At 42.8% G+C, this 18,982-nt stretch overlaps 1 protein-coding gene across 7 annotated transcripts in view; it reads left to right on the plus strand.

The window, feature by feature from the left end:
- POU2F1 (POU class 2 homeobox 1) overlaps positions 1-18,982 on the plus strand; it is a 231,567-nt gene that overhangs the window by 100,347 nt on the left and 112,238 nt on the right. The window contains exon 2 of one of the 7 annotated variants that reach the window (XM_039521082.1): positions 11,516-11,557. The exons of the other annotated variants lie outside the window; for them this stretch is intronic. Coding sequence (XP_039377016.1) covers positions 11,530-11,557 — 28 coding nt within the window. The 5' untranslated portion in view covers positions 11,516-11,529. The remainder of the gene's footprint in view (positions 1-11,515; positions 11,558-18,982) is intronic. 7 annotated transcript variants of the gene reach the window in all.

Raw genomic sequence — 18,982 nt, forward strand, 5'->3', positions numbered from 1 at the left:
TATTCTCAGAAGCCTCTTTTTCTCCAAAGAGAGATTTTTTTTTTTTAAACAAGTGGAGCCATAGAAGAGGTTCCTCCTCTCCATTGGGGAAAGGGTTTCTAATCCTGGTATCTTTTGATTTCAAAGGCAAGAGGAGGTCTTAAGCCCATTCTGGACTTTTGAGATTTAAACAAATACATAGAGAAAGCAAAATTTCTTATGGTCACCCTGGCCTCCATCATCCTCTCGCTAGGTGCCAGCAACCAGTATGTTGCCTTTGATTTGAGGTACTCATATTATCATATGGCTATCCACCAGAGTCACAGGAAGTTCCTAAGACTTCACAACACTCATCAATTTGCAGTCATGGCCTTTGGGAAGCCCTATGAGTTTTTACAAAAAGCATTGCAGTGATAGCAGCATTTTTTAAGAAAAGCGGGCGTGCAAGTGTGTTCCTGCCTGGTTTTTGGATTCTTCCAAGCACCAGTGGAAGTCAGTCTCATCAAAATCCAGTCTATTTCCCAGTATCTGGGCATGGGGATCAATGAGGACAAATCAGTTTTTTCTCAAGGGCGGAGGATAGAACTTTATCCTCAACTCTACAGTAGCCAGAGGGTTCTTGCCACAAGCCAGATTCCAGACAGTGCTATGTGTGCGAATTTCAAAGCCACCTGCTCAGAACAGTAAGAAGCTGTCTAAGACTTCTGGGACACACAGCTTTGTGCATGTACATGACTTGGCATGCCAGACATCACTTCAGAAAGTTAAAGTCAGCTTATTCTCCATTTCGTCTTCCGTTGGACATGCTTATTTGCTTACCTGCAGGAATCTTAGCCTCTCTAGACTGGTGGATGGCAGTTCCCTTCACCCCTCCTCTCTGGATTGGGAAGCTCACCTACAGAGTCTATGGACAGATCAAGATCTTGCCCTACACATAAATAATATGAGTTGTGGGCAATTCACCGGACATGTCAGGGTTCCCGCCTTTATATCAAATGGGCTTCCTTACATATCCTAATAGACAACACTGTGGTAATGTTCTGTGTGAACAGACAGTGAGGTGGCCCGATCAAATCAGCTCTGTTAAGTAGAGTAGATCTTTGGGACTTTTTGTATCTGCAGTGCAGTACATCTCATAGTCTCCCACCTTCCTGATGTTCAGAAGAGCTTGGCAGATCATCAAAGATGAATGTTCAGTAAAGACCACGAATGCTCTCAAACCAGACATTGAGATTCATCTTTCAGTCGTGGGGGGTCACAGAGAGCGATCTATTCGCCACTTGGCTGTCCAGAAAATACTAGGTTTTGTTGCATGGCGGGGGTATAGTTCGGACTCTTGCTTTTCTTTTGTGGAAGGGAAAGCTCTGCTGTATACTTATCCTCCTAGTCCTCTGATCCACGGAGTGTTGCGCAAGCTCAAACGGGACCAAGCTTGCATGATCCCCATAGCGCTACCTTGGCCTCTTCAACATTGTTTCTCCAGTGTGCTGACCCTCTGTATCAGGAGTCCAGTACCACTACTTTAGAAATTTGACATAATATCCCAGAACCCCAGTCAGATGTTGCATTTCAACCTGTGCACTCTTCATCTTATGGCGTGGATACTCAGTGGTTAATACCTCAAGAGGCTGCATTTTCTGTGGACTGCAAAACAACATTCTAAACTGCAGGAAGCGGTCCAACAAATATGCTTACCTGATTAAATAAAATCTCCAACTTGTCCTAGCGGAATGGTATTTTGCCAATCCTGGCCACTATCCATCATACCCTGGATTTGCTTCACCTGAAGCATCAAGATCTCTTTGTTCTCTGAGTTCATCTAGTGGTATCTCCTCATTCCATCTACCAACAGAGGGAAGATTGGTGTTTTCTGACCCTCAGATTCTTAAAGTGTTTGGACAGACTGTACCTCATATAGTGATTCCCATTCCTCCATGGGACTTGAATTTGGTACTGGCTAAACTGATGGGTCTGCTTTTTGAGCTAATAGCCACCGCTTCTTTGATACATTGATCTATGAAGTTAGCATTTTTGTCCATTATCTCCATGAGGAGGTTGGAGGAGTTACATTCCCTAATTGATGACCCTATATATGGTGGTGGCTATTATATATAGATAAGGAGAAAGTGTGTATATATACGTAAATCCTCATCCAAAATTTCTTGGTAAAGTTGTTTCTGGGTTCCACTGTAATACAGCCATATACTTACCATCCTTTTTCCACCTAAGACACATTCTCATAAGAATGAAGAGAGGCTTCATACTTTGAATGTTAGAAGGGAGCTGGTGTTTTACTTGGGCAGAAGTAGGTGCTTTAGAAGGTCTATCCAGCTGTGTATTTCAGTTGTGGACAGTATGAAAGGCAACACAGTTTCATAGTGAGTTTCATCCTGCGTAAGGCTATGCTATGAAAATGTGCCTCCACAGAGCAGGGTGATACCTCGCTCCACAAGAGCTCAAGCAGCTTCCACAGCTTTTCTGGTTCAGGTATCTATAAGAGACATTTGTAAGGATGCAAAATGGTCATTGATGTGTATACTTTAACACACACTATGTTATATCCTAAAGAGCCTTCCTATGTTTCTCCAACCGCCTTTCTTTTTTCCTCCCTGAATGGACTGTGATAACCTTGGGTCCTCAACACAGTGGCCCAGAGCTAAACTTTACAGTTTTTTTTCTATTCCCCCCCCCCCCCATCCCTCCCATCCCCCCGGTCCCTCTTCAGGGACCCTTCTCACTAAAGTCCCTTTGCGCAGGAGATGAAGGGCCTGCTGCAACTGGGAGCGGTGGAAGAAGTTCCTTGCAAGTACAGGAGCAACGGATTCTATTCCCAGTACTTTCAAAGGCCAAGGGCAGTCTAAGATCCATCCGTCCTGGACCTGCGAGATCTCAACAAATACCTAACACAGTTGAAGTTCCACATGATCTCCTGGGCCTCCATCATCCCCTCCGTGGATCCAGGAGAGTAGTATGTTGCCCTCGGCTTGAAGGATGCATACTTTCTTATAGCGATCTTTCAAGGGCACAGGCGCTTCCTATGCTTCACGGTGGGATTGGACCACTACCAGTTTGCGGTTCTCCCTTTTGGCCTAGCGACAGCACTGAGGGTGTTTATCAAGTGCATGTCGGTGGTAGCAGCCTACCTCAGGCTTATTCAGATCTACCTGTTTCTCAGTGAATGGCTGGTCAAAGGTCACTCCAGGTCCCAAGTCCAAAGGGAGTTGCGGTGCTACAGGTCACGTGCCAGTCCCTGGACCTGTTGGTGAATGACAAGAAGTCAACATTAGTTCTGGTGCAAAGGATAGAGTTCATTGGAGCGGTGCTCAACTCTACCTGCACCAGAGCTTTCCTGCCACACGAGAGGTTCCAGACAATGGTGGACTTCATTACGAGGGTCTCTGCGTTCCCTCTAACTAGCCCAGGTATGTCTGCGTTTGCTGCACCACATGGCAGCATTGTACGTATGTCATCCGCAGTGCAAGGCTCAGAATGCCACCCTTGCAGCAGTTGCTGGCAACAGTCTATTCCCTGGTCAGGGATCCTGATGTATGTGTTCCTGCCAATCTTGCTCTTCAGCAGAGTCCTAGATGCCTTGAGAGACACTTCCCGCCGGTCCAGGCTCCTGCCCCACAGTGGGACCTTAACTTGGTTCTTTCTTGGCTCACGGGCCTGCCCTTTGAGCTTATGGCCTCCTGCTCCCTTTACCACCTTTCATGGGAGGTCACATTCCTTGTGGCAGTAACATCGCTGAGACGAGTGTCAGAGATTAAAGCCTTGACATTGGAGCTGCCGTATACGGTGTTCTACAAGGGCAAAGTTCAACTGCAACCCCATCTGGCCTTTCTTCCAAAAATGGTATCTTCCTTCCACGTCAACCAGGACATCTTCCTCATGGTGTTTTGTCCCAAGCTGCAGCCACTACTGAGGAAAGGAGGCTACATGCCCTGGATGTCAGACCTGCCCTGGTATTTTACCTGGAGCATACCAAGGCCTTCCGCAGGTCAACCCTGTTCTTCATCACGACTGCGAACAGGATGAAGAGCCTTCCAGTATCTTCATAGAGGATTTCAAACTAGATCACCTCCTGCATCCGGACCTGTTATGAGTTAGCACAGGTCCCACCACCACCGATAGTGAGGGCTCATTCGACCAGAACTCAGGCGTCCTCAGTGGCCTTCCTGGCTCACATTCCCATCCAGGACATTTGCAGAACCGTGACATAATCTTCGGTTCACACATTCACTGCGCATTATACCATCACTCAGAAGGTCAGAGACGACACTGGGTACGGCAGAGCTGTGTTGCCATCTACACGTCCATGAACTTCTACCCGCCTCTATTGGTACTGCTTGGGAGTCACCTAATATGGAATGGACATGAGCAAGCACTTGAAGGAGAAGAAGAGACAGTTACCTGCTCCGTAAATGGTGTTCTTCAAGATGTGTTGCTCATTTCCATTCCATGACCCGCCCTCCTTCGCCACTGTCGGAGTTTCCGGCAAGAAGGAACTGAGAGTGGGGGGAGCCGACGGCACCCCTTATTTTGCAGGATGTGTGCACCACTCCAGAGGGCACCAGAGCCAGTCCTCTATGGATACCACTGAGGAAAAAACTTCCGGCACCGGTGCATGTGGTGAGCACACACGCCTAATGTGGAATGGACATGAGCAACACATCTCGAAGAACACCAGTTACAGAACAGGTAACTGTCTTCTCTTAATCTTCTTCAAATATGGAATGTGCAAGAATTTTGAAGGAGATTTAACTATATGGAAAGTTTACCTGTAACTCTTAACAGGTCAGTTTTATTTGACTTCTGCAGAAAACTGCCCTTAGGCTTCAGAGTAAACTTAGTGCTGCGTCTATACTACAGATGCTATCAGTGTAAGTAATTGATCCCCTAAGAGGCGGTAGCTAGGCTGACGGAAGAATTCCTAGTGGTGTCGACGTAGTTAGGTTGACTAAGTTTTAGGTGTAGACCAGGACTTAGCAATTTTTAGATTAAACTAGTTTTGCAAACCAAAACATGGGTTGGAGCTAAAATTAGAATATATAATGGAACCTACTTGTAATCTTAATTATTAAGAGGCTATTGCCTGTTGTTAATTACTCTGAGGCTTGAGCTACCATAAATAATGGTTTGTTTTGCTCATAAGTGTTTTCTGTTCACAATACATTGGGGTTCTGTTTGGAAAAGTAACACCGCTCTACAGCCAAAATGCTTCTGAAATAAATGTAGTCAAACTTTACTAATTCTGGGTCACTGAGAACAAAAATGATGCTTAAAATTGTTGATTGGCTCTAGTTTTCAAGGCATGCTATTGGGTCCGTATATACGACCCTTGACTTGGGAATAGCGGAGGATAAGTGAGTTATAAAGGGAAGGGATCTCAATTTAAACCAGAAATGACTAAAATACATCTTTGACTGGATCTATGAATAAATCTATGACTGGGTTTGGACAGTACTTGCTTTTTAGGCAAAACAATGAATGATGCAATCTGAAGCTGGTATTCCTAGAAGTCATGGATGATGCAATCATAACAAAGCTTACATCACTCTGCTGAACAAATTGCCCTATATCAGCTCAAGAAATCATACAGTGTCGTGCTCTCTTATTTGTCAGTGTTTGATTTTGCAAAGGGACACATTTCTGTTTAGCCAAAGTGAGCAGAGATGCCTCGTACTTGTGTGAACAGTGCAGATAACTTCTGCTATGTTTGTGGTGAAGTGACTTTTGCATCACAAAAGCGCAGTATAACCACTATGGTTAAGAAAGGCTATCACCTTTATTTTGGCTGCAAAATTGGAGATCAGGACAAGAGGTGGGCCCCACACATATGCTGCAACACTTGTGCAACAAATCTTCACCGGTGGTTGAACAGGAAAAGGAAATCTATGCCTTTTGCAGTGCCAATGATTTGGAGAGAGCCAACAGATCATACCAGCAATTGTTACTTCTGCATGGTGCCTCCAGTTGGGAAAGGTGTGTCAAAGAAGAAAAAGTGGACTGTGCATTTATCCAAACATTCCATCAGCTATACGCCCAGTACCCCACGGAGAAGGACTGCCGGTTCCTGATGCACCAGAATCATTCTCACTTGAGTCAGACGAGGAAGAGGATGAAACTTCTGGTCCTGAACCATCAATGTCACAGGACCCACATTTTCTCCCATCCTCCTCCTCTGAACCACACCGCATAACACAAGGAGAACTGAATGACCTTGTCAGGGATTTGGAACTACCCAAGAGTAAGGCAGAGCTGTTGGGCTCCAGACTACAGCAGTGGAATCTCCTGGCAGGTGATGTTAGTGTTTCCATGTTCCGTGACCGTCAAAAGGACTTGTCCCATTCTTCTTCATGGAAGGTGATCTTGTAGCCTGCAACAGCATCGATGGTGTGATGGCAGCCCTCAACATCGTTCACGATCCAGATGAGTGGAGACTGTTCATTGATTCATCGAAGACGAGTCTTAAAGCTGTTTACTGCATAATGGCAATGTTTTGCCATCAATTCCAGTTGGTCATGCAGTCCATATGAAGGAAACCTATGACAACATGAAACAACTTTTGAGGTGCATAAACTATGACCAACCCATCAGTAGCAGCTTTGTGGCGATTTGAAGGTTGTTGCTCTCTTGCTTGGTCTGCAGACTGGATGCACAAAGTACTGCTGTTTTCTCTGCGAATGGGATAGTCGTGCAAGAGATTCCCACTACATCAAGAAAGACTGGCCACTCCGACAGTCATTGGAGCCTGGGAGGAAAAGTGTTCAGCATCCACCACTTGTTGAATCAAGGAAGATTTTGTTACCATCCTTACACGTAAAGCTGGGTCTGATGAAGAACTTTGTCAAGGCCATTGACAAAACACAAGCAGCTTTCAAGTACCTCCGTGGAAAATTTCCAAGGTTAAGTGAAGCTAAGATAAAGGAAGGTGTCTTTGTTGGTCCTCAGATTCGTGAATTTCTTCGAGATGATGCATTTGACCATGCACTGCGTGGCAAGGAAAAGACGGCATGGAAAGCCTTCCAGTTAGTGGCAATAAATTTTCTCGGAAACAACAAGGCAGACAACTACAGGTTGTTGGTGGAAAACCTCTTTAAGGCATACAAAAGCCTTGGTTGCAACATGTCACTAAAGATACATTTTTTGCACACTCATCTAGATTTTTTTCCACCGAACTGCGGAGCAGTGAGCAATGAGTACGGTGAGTGATTTCACCAGGACATTGCAACAATGGAGAAACGCTATCAGGGCAAATGGAGCCCATCAATGCTTGCAGACTATTGCTGGACAGTGACGAGATGCTACATTTAATGAATACAAGAGACAAGCCAAGAAGCGCCGAGTAGACACTGAATAGGACTAAACTATGTACATAATAGTTTTTTGCCTTTTGTTTCATAATAAATTTTATTTTATTTTATTTATATAACCCTTTTGCTGATTTTTAAACTGTTACATAAACAGGACGGGTGAAATATCATGTAAAGCAACCATAAACACATGAAAAGACCTAGGTTTACAATTTATGATTAAAACTCTATCTACAGAATATACATAGACATAAAATGTAAAAACTTAAATACCTTAGAAACAGTAGCCAATCAGTTGTTTTAATTGTCATATTTGAATTCAGCACATCAAAATACATAATAGCACATTTTATCTCTGAAGCAGATGACTTCTCAAAAATTGTAGACCAGTGTAACAGGAAATCTCATCACTTAATTTGAAGAATGGAGTTTGAGGCCTCAAAATGTGTGTGTGTGGGGGGGGCGGTTGTATTCTGTTGTGTGGTTTAGAGACTAGGGCAGGCTCCAACATATTACTCTTGGCTGATATGACCGATGGAAAGCAGTCTTCTTTGGGGGATTTTCGGTGTTAGTTGACAGAGTGTATACTTACCAGGGCTATTTTCAAATCTTGTGCTATCCAGTGTTTTGCTTGATTACTGAGAGAGAAAACTGGGCTGGAGTTTGAGATACTAAGAAGGGAGGTATGTGTTATGGTTGATGCCATACTCCCTTTCACAGTAGGATTCACAGACTAATCTTTCAGTATTGGTGCAGAAAGTGTGCCTGGGAAGTTTGTAAAGGTCACGCTTGTCAAATGGAGATACCTAACAGTAGAAACTTCCTAGCTGTCATTGAGGACACTTAGTAAGTGACATTTTACTAATAGATCAAAACTTGTGTGAGTAAAAATGAAGATTCTTTTCTCTCCCTAAATGCATGTGGGATGGGAGGCCTTTGGTAATAATTTTGCCTCTTATTCTGCCAATAATGTTTTGGATTTTTTAACAATAAGAATTAAGATGCCTTTTTCTACTTTATAAGTATCTTCTTAATAAACAATATTATTTATGCAGTGCCGTTGAGGAGTGTATTGTTTTACACTCTAAATTTGGCATAACAGTTGGCAAGCCAGGGTGAGGGAAGGATTAACCAGGAAAAAGTCGTATGTGATTTGTTTTGTGCTGTGAGGTGAGATTGGAGAAGTTTACAGTTCTCAACTTGAGAGAGAACCAGTCTTTGCAGCGATGATGTATTGGAAATGATTTAAGGTATGTCTAGGCTAGGAAAAGTGGTGTACCTTTTCTCTTGATGTAGACATATCCTTAGAGGAAAGAGTGACAGGATTTTGAAAGGCTTATTTTATTTAGCTCTAAATACAAATAAAATAAAATAAAAGGCTATTCACAGCTCAGGACACCAGGACAGTTATTTAGAATGGCAATCCATGCAGGAATAACCACTCTGCAGTATGGCGCAACCCAAATACAAAATTAAATGATCTTAACTAGCCCGTAATTTGGAAGCAGTAAATTCTACAGTGCCCCACCCCAAATCTCATCGCACTTAGGCTTTCAGTCCTCCCCCAGAACCTTAGTAAACAGAAGGTTTTAGTAACATGCCGTAAAGGCAACGGATTCTGGCTATTTTGAATTAAGTTTCCATTCTTGTGTGAAAGGGAAGGTAAGAAAATTATCACTGGGAAATGGAGAGGTTTAGTGGAGTCGATTTGGAAGGAAAGGTGAATTCTGTTTTTGACATGTTTAGTTTGAGGAGGAGATAACTGAGGTCTTGTTTTCACTAGTAAGTTAACACAAGGTTACAGCTCAAGTATTGTTATCTTGACCCCTCGAACCTACACACAAACCCTTTGTGTGTGGTGGTGGTAGTAATGCAAGTTGGCTAGCACAATTGGGAATATAGGACAGACTTTGAGTGACCCTCCCTTGTCAACTGCCAACGTGCCATATCTGTAGCATGGACACAGGTTGCCTGTGACACAACAACTGTGGGGCACTAATCCTCCCACAATATGACTGGTACCCAACCCCTTGGTCTTTTCTTGTCGTCTACTTATTCCATGTTTCCTGACCCAGAGTCTTAGCATTCATTCTCTTTTTCACATGCACCTTCTAGTATCAGCACTTGAACTCATCCGTCTCTTATACGGAGCTCCATTCTTTGAGAATGGTCCCAAAGAGGGTATCTCACTGTGCTGGCAGCTGGCCAGAGGCTAGTAGACACCAGCAATGGCTTGCTTTAATGAGTTGCTGGTGTCATGCCATTTCTGCCTAGGATCCCCAGATGGATAGTTCTCCTACAATACATGGCAGAAACATTCATAGAATAGTGCTATTTACTGAAACTCTCTGAACCATGGGATTTCCCCCCAGAAGTCTTAGTGCTGTATAGGAACAAGTAGAGCACCATTGTTATAGCAACTCATCCAGCACTCAACTGTTACTTTGTAGTGTGGATGCTGTCCGTTATGATTCTAAGGTGTGGGCATACCCTGAGAGGTAGGCAGAGATGTGAGCCTGAACAGGAGAGGTCCAGAGTGAAAATAAATTTGAGTCAATAGTACAGGAACTGGAAATCTTTTTTTTTTTCTTCTTTTCTCTTTGGTGTGGAGGGGTGGGATTTGAATTTCACTTCATAAAGGAGCGAGAAGAGCAACTAGTTAAAGAAGTACCTTTCCCTCTGCAACTTCATATACATTTGTACCTGAAAGTGGCCATGACTGCATTCATCCAGTATTGGCCATAGCTTGATTTATTCCTGAATAGAAAATGGGCTGCTGAGTTTTCACATCCAGGCTATGCATTTATCGCTTGAACCATAGAGACATATCTTGTTCTTGCTGTCTTGGAAATTTAATTTTGTATATTATATGAGAGATTTTATTTAATAGAGCTGGTCTAAAGTTGTGGTTCTCTGGTGTGTTCATTCTGTGGACCACTTCGTAAGAAATATCCTTTCATGGACCACAACCACTCCCAATCTCCACTCCCTCTTTGCTTGAGTCTCAAAATGGTTAATTCCACAGATTGCTGGGCAAGAATCTGCCAATCACAGGTGGTCCAAGGACCACAACCTTGATCTCAGGTATCCCCCTCCTGGAATCTAAGCTCCAGAGTAAGCTTTATTTAGCTCTGTTTACACTTGTAGAAGGGATTAATAGTTTTTACTTGGAAATCTTTTGGAAGTGTAAAAATTATTTGCAAAGTCACATGGGATAGATTAATGAGTGTCAAATGTTACACAATACTGGACATATACACTGCTGTTAATCTAGCGTTGCAAAGCTATTAGCAGATAATGAATCACCAGGCTTTTCTGACCATTTAAAAAGAAGTGTGCTGCTTCCCTGCCCCTAATGTTGCCTTCTGTTTTTGAGTGAGACCATCTTGTGACAGTTCATGTTAACATTTGGAAAACACCAGGTTGACATCTCTATATTCAGCTCCTACCTTGCTAATTGTTTTCTTGGATTATTTGGATGATATAGAAAGCTTTTTCCAAATCCCCTTTATTACTGAAGTTATTGTTGCCAGCAGGAATAAGATTAAAGGTGCTAAAGTCTGTAGAGTTGTTTCTAATTTGTATGTGTCATTTCAGTGGCATTTTAACAGAACTCTGTCTCTCTCCCTCCCTCCCTACTCCACGAGTACTGTGCTTGAGTTAAGTCTGAGAAGCCAAGCTATTGGAAGAGATTTCATTTTGTTCCCTAATTATTATGCTGGCACTTGGGAGATAATTTTTCCCTTCATGCACTGCCAATTAATATGCAAATGAGCTGATAAATATTTATACCATGATTTAAATTATGCAGGGAACGCTTTCAGTGTACTCTGCAAATGAATTGTTCATGGACTTCAAAGTGCTGGCTGCTGTGCTAACGAGGGGAGATTTGCATAAGGCCCTAATCAGGCGCATACTGATTAAGCTTCATTATGGAAACTGCCAGCTGCAATCTTTGTTTCTGTTTTATTACAAAAAGGGGAACTTTTCACGCTTCAGTCGCCTTGACAATGTCAGACACAGCTAGTAGGAGAGACTAAAACTCCACAGAGCAACTGAAGTTTCCCTGTTCAGTTGAAGATTGCTATGGTGTAACAGAAGTTGTATTTCTCCCCCTCACCCCCACTCCCTTTCTTGTTCTGTTGAGAGCAGTAGCATAAATTTGTTAGAAATAGTCTTCCCCCTCTTTATTTCTTTCCTTGGACTATCTGAACCTGTAGAGGATTTCACAGCAATGTTGGACTGCAGTGACTACGTTCTAGGTGGGTACCAGCTCTGCTCTTTCTTATAAGCGTTTAATATGGAAATAGAGGGTGTGAGATTGACTATGCATGGTGGCTTAATCACATATGCAGGATCTGCAGAAGGCATTTTAAAGGTGAAGCTCACCAGTAAATCAACAGCAAGTGCCACCCTGCTATTCCAGTTTTTTCCTGATTCAGGAGAATTGTACCCTTTGGCATTGGAAAAAATAGATTTGCTCTTGGGTTTGGGTGATATTCAATACAGAACTTTTTGCTTTTGGGATTTTATTCTGAGAATCATTTGACTTCTGACAGACATTAAGACTTAGGACTTGAATTGCAGATCCAGATACTCTTTTTGTTTGTTTTTGTTTTTTTAATATTTTTTTAAAAACAAAAAAAAATTCCAATTTCAAACTACTTACTCATATCACCTCTTCACATAACCTATAGTTTGTTTATGTGTGTATGTGTGTTTTTCTGACATAATATCAAGGTTTCTTGTGTAATGGAAAATAAGGTGGAGGTCACAGTTGCCATTGATTCTGATGCAAGCTATGCTTAAGGTACTGGGATAATGTATTTCCATTAGCAGCCTGTCAGTCCTGTGCTCATTTCTTCCCTTTTCTATATTTTAAAAGTTATTTGTAATAATTGTTTGTTTTTTGCAATAGGTAGTGTTATTTTCAGAGCTCTGAATTCCACACATTGAACCTAAGAGTATTTTCTTTTTGGTTCTATAATAAAAGGTATAACTGGACCATCATTAGTCTGATGCTTGTTTTTAAGCAGACATTTGAACATGCATATTTCCAGATATGCGTCAGTTGCAAGTTTGAGTCCAAGATTCATATGTAAGTGACCCATTTGGTTGTTTTGCTGGCGTTGAGGAATCCCTCTGACCTATGTTTCCCAGGGAATTATTTATGCTGGTTCTGATGGAGTATTGGGGCAGTTTCCCTTGAATGGGTGTGAGGGGAAACAGTGCGTGAAATTCTATTTTAAGATAATTTTACATGTACACATTGCTTAATTTGCAATTTAGCTATCACTCCGGTCTTGTCCATCCTCTGCTTTTTAGTTTTTTCTGAATACCTTTTGAAATATCAGAGAGGCAGTGAAAGCCTGAACAGTAGTGCCTTGTGTCACACTCAAACTCTATCAGAGTAACAAGAATGAATGTAAAAGCTCCTCTGAGTTTGATTTCAGTCATGCACCTGCTGCTTTCGATCTTTCTTTCTGTGCTTGAGGTTTGTTTTTAGGTGCTATTGACAGAAATCTGCAGCCCAGCCTTTATTTAAAACGCAAGAAAAGTCTAAAGTGGGAAAAGGTGTTAACACCCTTATTTTTTTAATTGCAAAAGAAAATTCTTTTGAGTATCTACAAAACAAATCAAGTACATTATTGTAGGTCTTTGCCCTATAGATAAGTGTCTATTTTGTTCATAACAATATTGTGCTTCAGATGCATGTGATGCTATTTGCAATGGAAACACTATAGAGAGCTTGACCCTTTCTGTGTAAAATAAAGATAGAACATCACCCTCCACACACCCACAAGGTTTTGTTCAAGCTGGTGAAGTAGTAATGAAGGTTTATCCTTCCTTGGGTACAAAGCAGTTCTGGCAGGAAGTTTCTACAGCGGGTTTATCTCTTTACTTGTTATGGTGTTTGGAGGTTTGATGGAAGACAGAACATTGCAAATATATTGCTGCCAGAGGTGAATCTTAATAGTAAAATATTCTTACTGCAAGCACATTTTACTACCTGCCTAAATTCCCCATATACATTTAACACTAAACAACCACTAAAAACCTCTTTCTGAAGCCTTGATTTTTCCAGTGTAGTCTGGCAAACACTATTCTTGTTGCCCTGTGGAATGGTATTTGCAACTTCATTAAAGACACACTACTGATCATCCACTAGGTGTGGAGCAAAATATTTTCATATTGCATGAGCCTTCTGTAAAAAGAGAGGGAGAATGTCTACTATATTCCGCAGTGCACTGTACCCAATTAATTTTCTTCAGTAGCTTTAATAATAATTTATTTATAATAATTTACCTTTAGAGGGCCGCAGTCAGGATCAGGGCCCCAATGCTTTAGTCTCTGTAATGAAGTCCTATGGGAAGCACAGTGCTATTTCCTTCATGCAGAGGCTTAATCCTTTTTCATAGTGTGGACCACAGTTTAACGGAGAAATGATCTTATGCCCTGTAAACAACCAGTGGGGCCCCTTGATGATCAAAATACAAAAGGAGCGCTTAAAGACAATAAAGTCATTGCGGAGAAACTAAATGGATTCTTTACTTCAGTCTTCACAGCTGAGGATGTTAGGGAGATTCCCAAACCTAAGCTGGCTTTTGTAGGTGACAAATCTGATGAACTGTCACAGATTGAAGTGTCACTAGAGGAGGTTTTGGAATTAATTGATAAACTCAACATTAACAAGTCACCGGGACCAGATGGCATTCACCCAAGAGTTCTGAAAGAACTCAAATGTGAAGTTGCGGAACTATTAACTAAGATTTGTAACCTGTCCTTTAAATCGGCTTCGGTACCCAATGACTGGAAGTTAGCTAATGTAACGCCAATATTTAAAAAGGGCTCTAGGGGTGATCCCGGCAATTACAGACCGGTAAGTCTAATGTCGGTACCGGGCAAATTAGTTGAAACAATAGTAAAGAATAAAATTGTCAGACACACAGAAAAACATAAACTCTTGAGCAATAGTCAACATGGTTTCTGTAAAGGGAAATCGTGTCTTACTAATCTATTAGAGTTCTTTGAAGGGGTCAACAAACATGTGGACAAGGGGGATCCGGTGGACATAGTGTACTTAGATTTCCAGAAAGCCTTTGACAAGGTCCGTCACCAAAGGCTCTTACGTAAATTAAGCTGTCATGGGATAAAAGGGAAGGTCCGGTCCTTTCATGGATTGAGAACTGGTTAAAGGACAGGGAACAAAGGGTAGGAATTAATGGTAAATTCTCAGAATGGAGAGGGGTAACTAGTGGTGTTCCCCAAGGGTCAGTCCTAGGACCAATCCTATTCAATTTATTCATAAATGATCTGGAGAAAGAGGTAAACAGTGAGGTGGCAAAGTTTGCAGATGATACTAAACTACTCAAGATAGTTAAGACCAAAGCAGATTGTGAAGAACTTCAAAAAGATCTTGGGGGGAGGGATAGCTCAGTGGTTGGAGCATTGGCCTGCTAAACCCAGGGTTGTGAGTTCAATCCTTGAGGGGGAGGGGGGGGGGGATGGGGGCAAAAATTGGTCCTGCTAGTGAAGGCAGGGGGCTGGACTTGATGACCTTTCAAGGTCCCTTCCAGTTCTAGGAGATTGGTATATCTCCAATTATTACCTTTTATTACCTTTTATCTCACAAAACTAAGTGATTGGGCAACAAAATGGCAAATGAAATTTAATGTGGATAAATGTAAAGTAATGCACATTGGAAAAAATAACCCCAACTGTACATACAACATGATGGGGGCTAATTTAGCTACAACGAGTCAGGAAAAAGATCTTGGCGTCATCGTGGATAGTTCTCTTAAGAGATGTCCACACAGTGTGCAGAGGCGGTCAAAAAAGCAAACAGGATGTTAGGAATCATTAAAAAGGGGATAGAGAATAAGACTGAGAATATATTATTGCCCTTATATAAATCCATGGTACGCCCACATCTCGAATACTGTGTACAGATGTGGTTTCCTCACCTCAAAAAAGATATTCTAGCACTAGAAAAGGTTCAGAAAAGGGCAACTAAAATGATTAGGGGTTTAGAGTGGGTCCCATACGAGGAAAGATTAAAGAGGCTAGGACTCTTCAGCTTGGAAAAGAGGAGACTAAGGGGGGACATGATAGAGGTATATAAAATCATGAGTGATGTTGAGAAAGTGGATAAGGAAAAGTTATTTACTTATTCCCATAATACAAGAACTAGGGGTCACCAAATGAAATTAATAGGCAGCAGGTTTAAAACAAATAAAAGGACGTTCTTCTTCACGCAGCGCACAGTCAACTTGTGGAACTCCTTACCTGAGGAGGTTGTGAAGGCTAGGAGTATAACAATGTTTAAAAGGGGACTGGATAAATTCATGGTGGCTAAGTCCATAAATGGCTATTAGCCAGGATGGGTAAGAATGGTGTCCCTAGCCTCTGTTCGTCAGAGGATGGAGATGGATGGCAGGAGAGAGATCACTTGATCATTGCCTGTTAGGTTCACTCCCTCTGGGGCACCTGGCATTGGCCACTGTCGTTAGACAGATACTGGGCTAGATGGACCTTTGGTCTGACCCGGTACGGCCTTTCTTATGTTCTGTATTCAGGGCTTGAAAACCCTGCTAGCCCAAGGTTGCCACTACACTGAAATACACTGGTATTCCTAGTCCTCTTGCTTATTTATCTACAGGTCATTCATTCATCATTACTTGGATCAAGTCTCCAGTTTCTTGTTGACTAAAATCAGAGCCTGCAATTAATGCCAGTTGCCACTTCCAATGCTTTCCCTCAACAAATTTAGTGCTGGATAGTGCCCCATCCAAGTAAATCCATGTATGCTGGTCCTACACACAGACCCATCTGTGAGAGGTGGGCAGGGCGGGGGGCATACAAACAGCTCTTTGCTATGGTGTCAGTGGTTTCCCTCTTCCAGAAACTGACACTAGTTCTCCCTGGGGAGTTACAGCCTTGAGGAACCAGGGCCCAGCCAATTTGAAGACCAGTGGCAGTAGACCCTCTCCTGGCCACCTGGCTGAGGGCTGTTTTATTGGGATGGAGGTCTTGTTGACAGTACTTTACCAAGTTGATGGCTGTATGGATGGGAAGGGGCTTGAAGGAATCCTCCAATCACATCCCATAGACCAGTGCTGGGCAAACTTTTCAGCCTGAGGGCCACATCTGGAAATAGAAATTGTATGGGGGGCCATGAATGCTCACAAAATTGGGGTTGCGGTGTGGGAGGGGGTGAGGGCTCTGGTTGGGGGTGCGGGCTCTTGGGTGGGGCTGGAGATGAGGGGTTTGGGGTGCAAGAGCGTGCTCCGGGCTGAGATCGAGGGGTTTGGCAGGCGGGAGGGGGATCGGGGCTGGGGCAGGGAGTTGGGGTGCAGGAAGGGGTGTGGGCTCTGGATGGGGGTGCAGGCCCTGGGATGGGGCTGGGGATGAGGGGTTTGGGGTGCAAGAGCGTGCTCCGGGCTGAGATCGAGGGGTTCAGAGGGAGGGAAGGGAATCAGGGCTGGGATGTGGGGAGAGGCTCAGGCTCCGGGCGGCGTTTACCTCAAGCGGCTCCTGGAAGCAGTGGCGTGTCCCTTCTCTGTTGGAGTGCTGGAGCGGGCCGTTGGAGTGGGGCTATTGGATCGCGTAGGAACTGGAGGTGGCCATGCTGCAGCTTCAGTTGGAGCGGGACAAGTCCCTGACCCTGCTCCCCAGCGGGAGTTCGAGGGCCGACTTAAAACGGTTTGTGGGCTGAATCCAGCCCGCGGCCCGTAGTTTGCCCACCCCTGCCATAGACCCTTCTACTGGGATAGTTTACTAATACCCCTCTGCTGGAGTGTTCTCTCTCCTCATGCCCATTACAGCAAAAGTGGGACTGACATATTCCTGTTTCAGGAGATGGGGGATGTTGCAAGACACACTCACACCAGTGCTCCCTATTCCCTGACAGTGGCAGCTGGGCCTCTCCTGGACACTCTAAGAGGCAGTGCCACCTCCTACACTCTTCAATGACATTGGCTCTGGATGTGTGTCAGCTACCCCAGGCAGACATCAACGTATCCATTACAGTTGGCTCAAATTCGAAAGATTTAATCTCAGCCATACAGGCTAGAATATCCACCCCCCCCCCCAAAAAAAAACAACAAACCCCAACACAACAACAAAAACACAACAAACATTGAGATTCTGTAAAAGCTGATGCCCCTCACTTGGGAAAAGTTCCTACTTGTTATAGGTGACTGGACTTTTCAAGCCATACCTAGGTGAACTACATCAGTTATTTATATGAAAAGTTACATCAGGAAAGTTATTGATGTATTTTTAACTGAATTAATGACTTTTGACTTAAAAAAACCCAAAAAACTACTCACTCACTTTTGTTGCTCTTCACCTGACTTTCTCCTTCCTATCTCTTCTCCTCCAGCCCTGCATATGCCTCTCTGCTGCCTGGTCTGGCTGTTTTCCTTTCTTCCCACACAGCTTTTCTGTGGCTGGTTCCCTTCTTCCCCACTTGGCTGGACATGCTGTCCAGCTCTGATCATTCTTTCTCTTGTGCTTCTTGTCATGCCTTTCCTTTTGCTGGTTGTCATTTTCAGTACCAATGATAGTTGTGGTATCTGAGGGTGATTCCAGTTTCCTCTGCTATTTAGTAGCTGATGCGAGTAGACAGAGGCCGGCTTCATTTCATTGTTTCCAGCTGCTTTTTCAGTCCACTAGGCAACAGAGATCCTAGACGACTATAGAAGCAACTGGAACAAGCTAGAGCAGGTAGTGGCAGTGGCCAGCCCTCTGCAGACCATTGATCAATGGATCATAGTTTTTGAACCACTGCTTTAATGAAAACCAATTACAGGAGCAACCCTCTTAAACACCCATCAAAAGAACACCCTGAATCAAAAGTTTTATGTTGAGCTAATTGAGGATGGAAGATGTGTTTGAGGATTTGTTTGTTTTTCTCCGTCCAAATTATTCTGTTTAACCACTTGACATAGTCTGTCTTGTCTTGTGTCTATGGTAATCTGAGATGCTGCGGTTACCAGCAAGACATGAGAAGGCCTGAGTTAGAGTTGATACTGTACTGACAGCAGCTGTTAGAAACTGTATTCTCTCCCTGCCACCTGGGAAGGCTCTCTGCTGTGTTCACTATATTTAATCTTGGCAGGATCAGATTTTTATTGATAAGTATCAATAAATGTAAGTTTCACCATACACACAAACTGATGAAAAAATATTTCCATTGATAGTAATTGAAATTTACAGATAGGTAAGGTAAGAAAAAAGCTGCTTGAGAACTTATTTGAGCTTGATTTAAGGATATTTACTTTTTATGTTTTGACATGTGATGTTGACAAATTATGCTTAAATGGTCGTAAAGCTTTAACTTTTTCAATCTCAATATCTACTGTCATTAAATAATTGTCTGACCCCTTCTGAAAGCCCTCCTCCCCCATAATATCCAGAACTGTGAAAATTTAAATTAATAAAAATAAAAAAGCTTTATAATAAACCTACGTTATTTGTCAAAGTTATAAAACAAAATTAAAAATCAAATTCTGCCAAGCCTAACCATATTAAATTGACAAACTTGAAAATTAGGAGCACACACTTTGAGATTGACCCACAAGGAGACTGAAAAGAGACCTAAAAAATAATTTGTTGACATTCCTATCAAGTAAAAATGCAGGACTAGATAAATATTTCTCCTTCTAATGACTGAATTTCCTAAT

The sequence above is a fragment of the Mauremys reevesii genome, linkage group 1 (genome assembly GCF_016161935.1).
Source record: "Mauremys reevesii isolate NIE-2019 linkage group 1, ASM1616193v1, whole genome shotgun sequence".
Taxonomy (NCBI): Eukaryota; Metazoa; Chordata; order Testudines; family Geoemydidae; genus Mauremys; species Mauremys reevesii.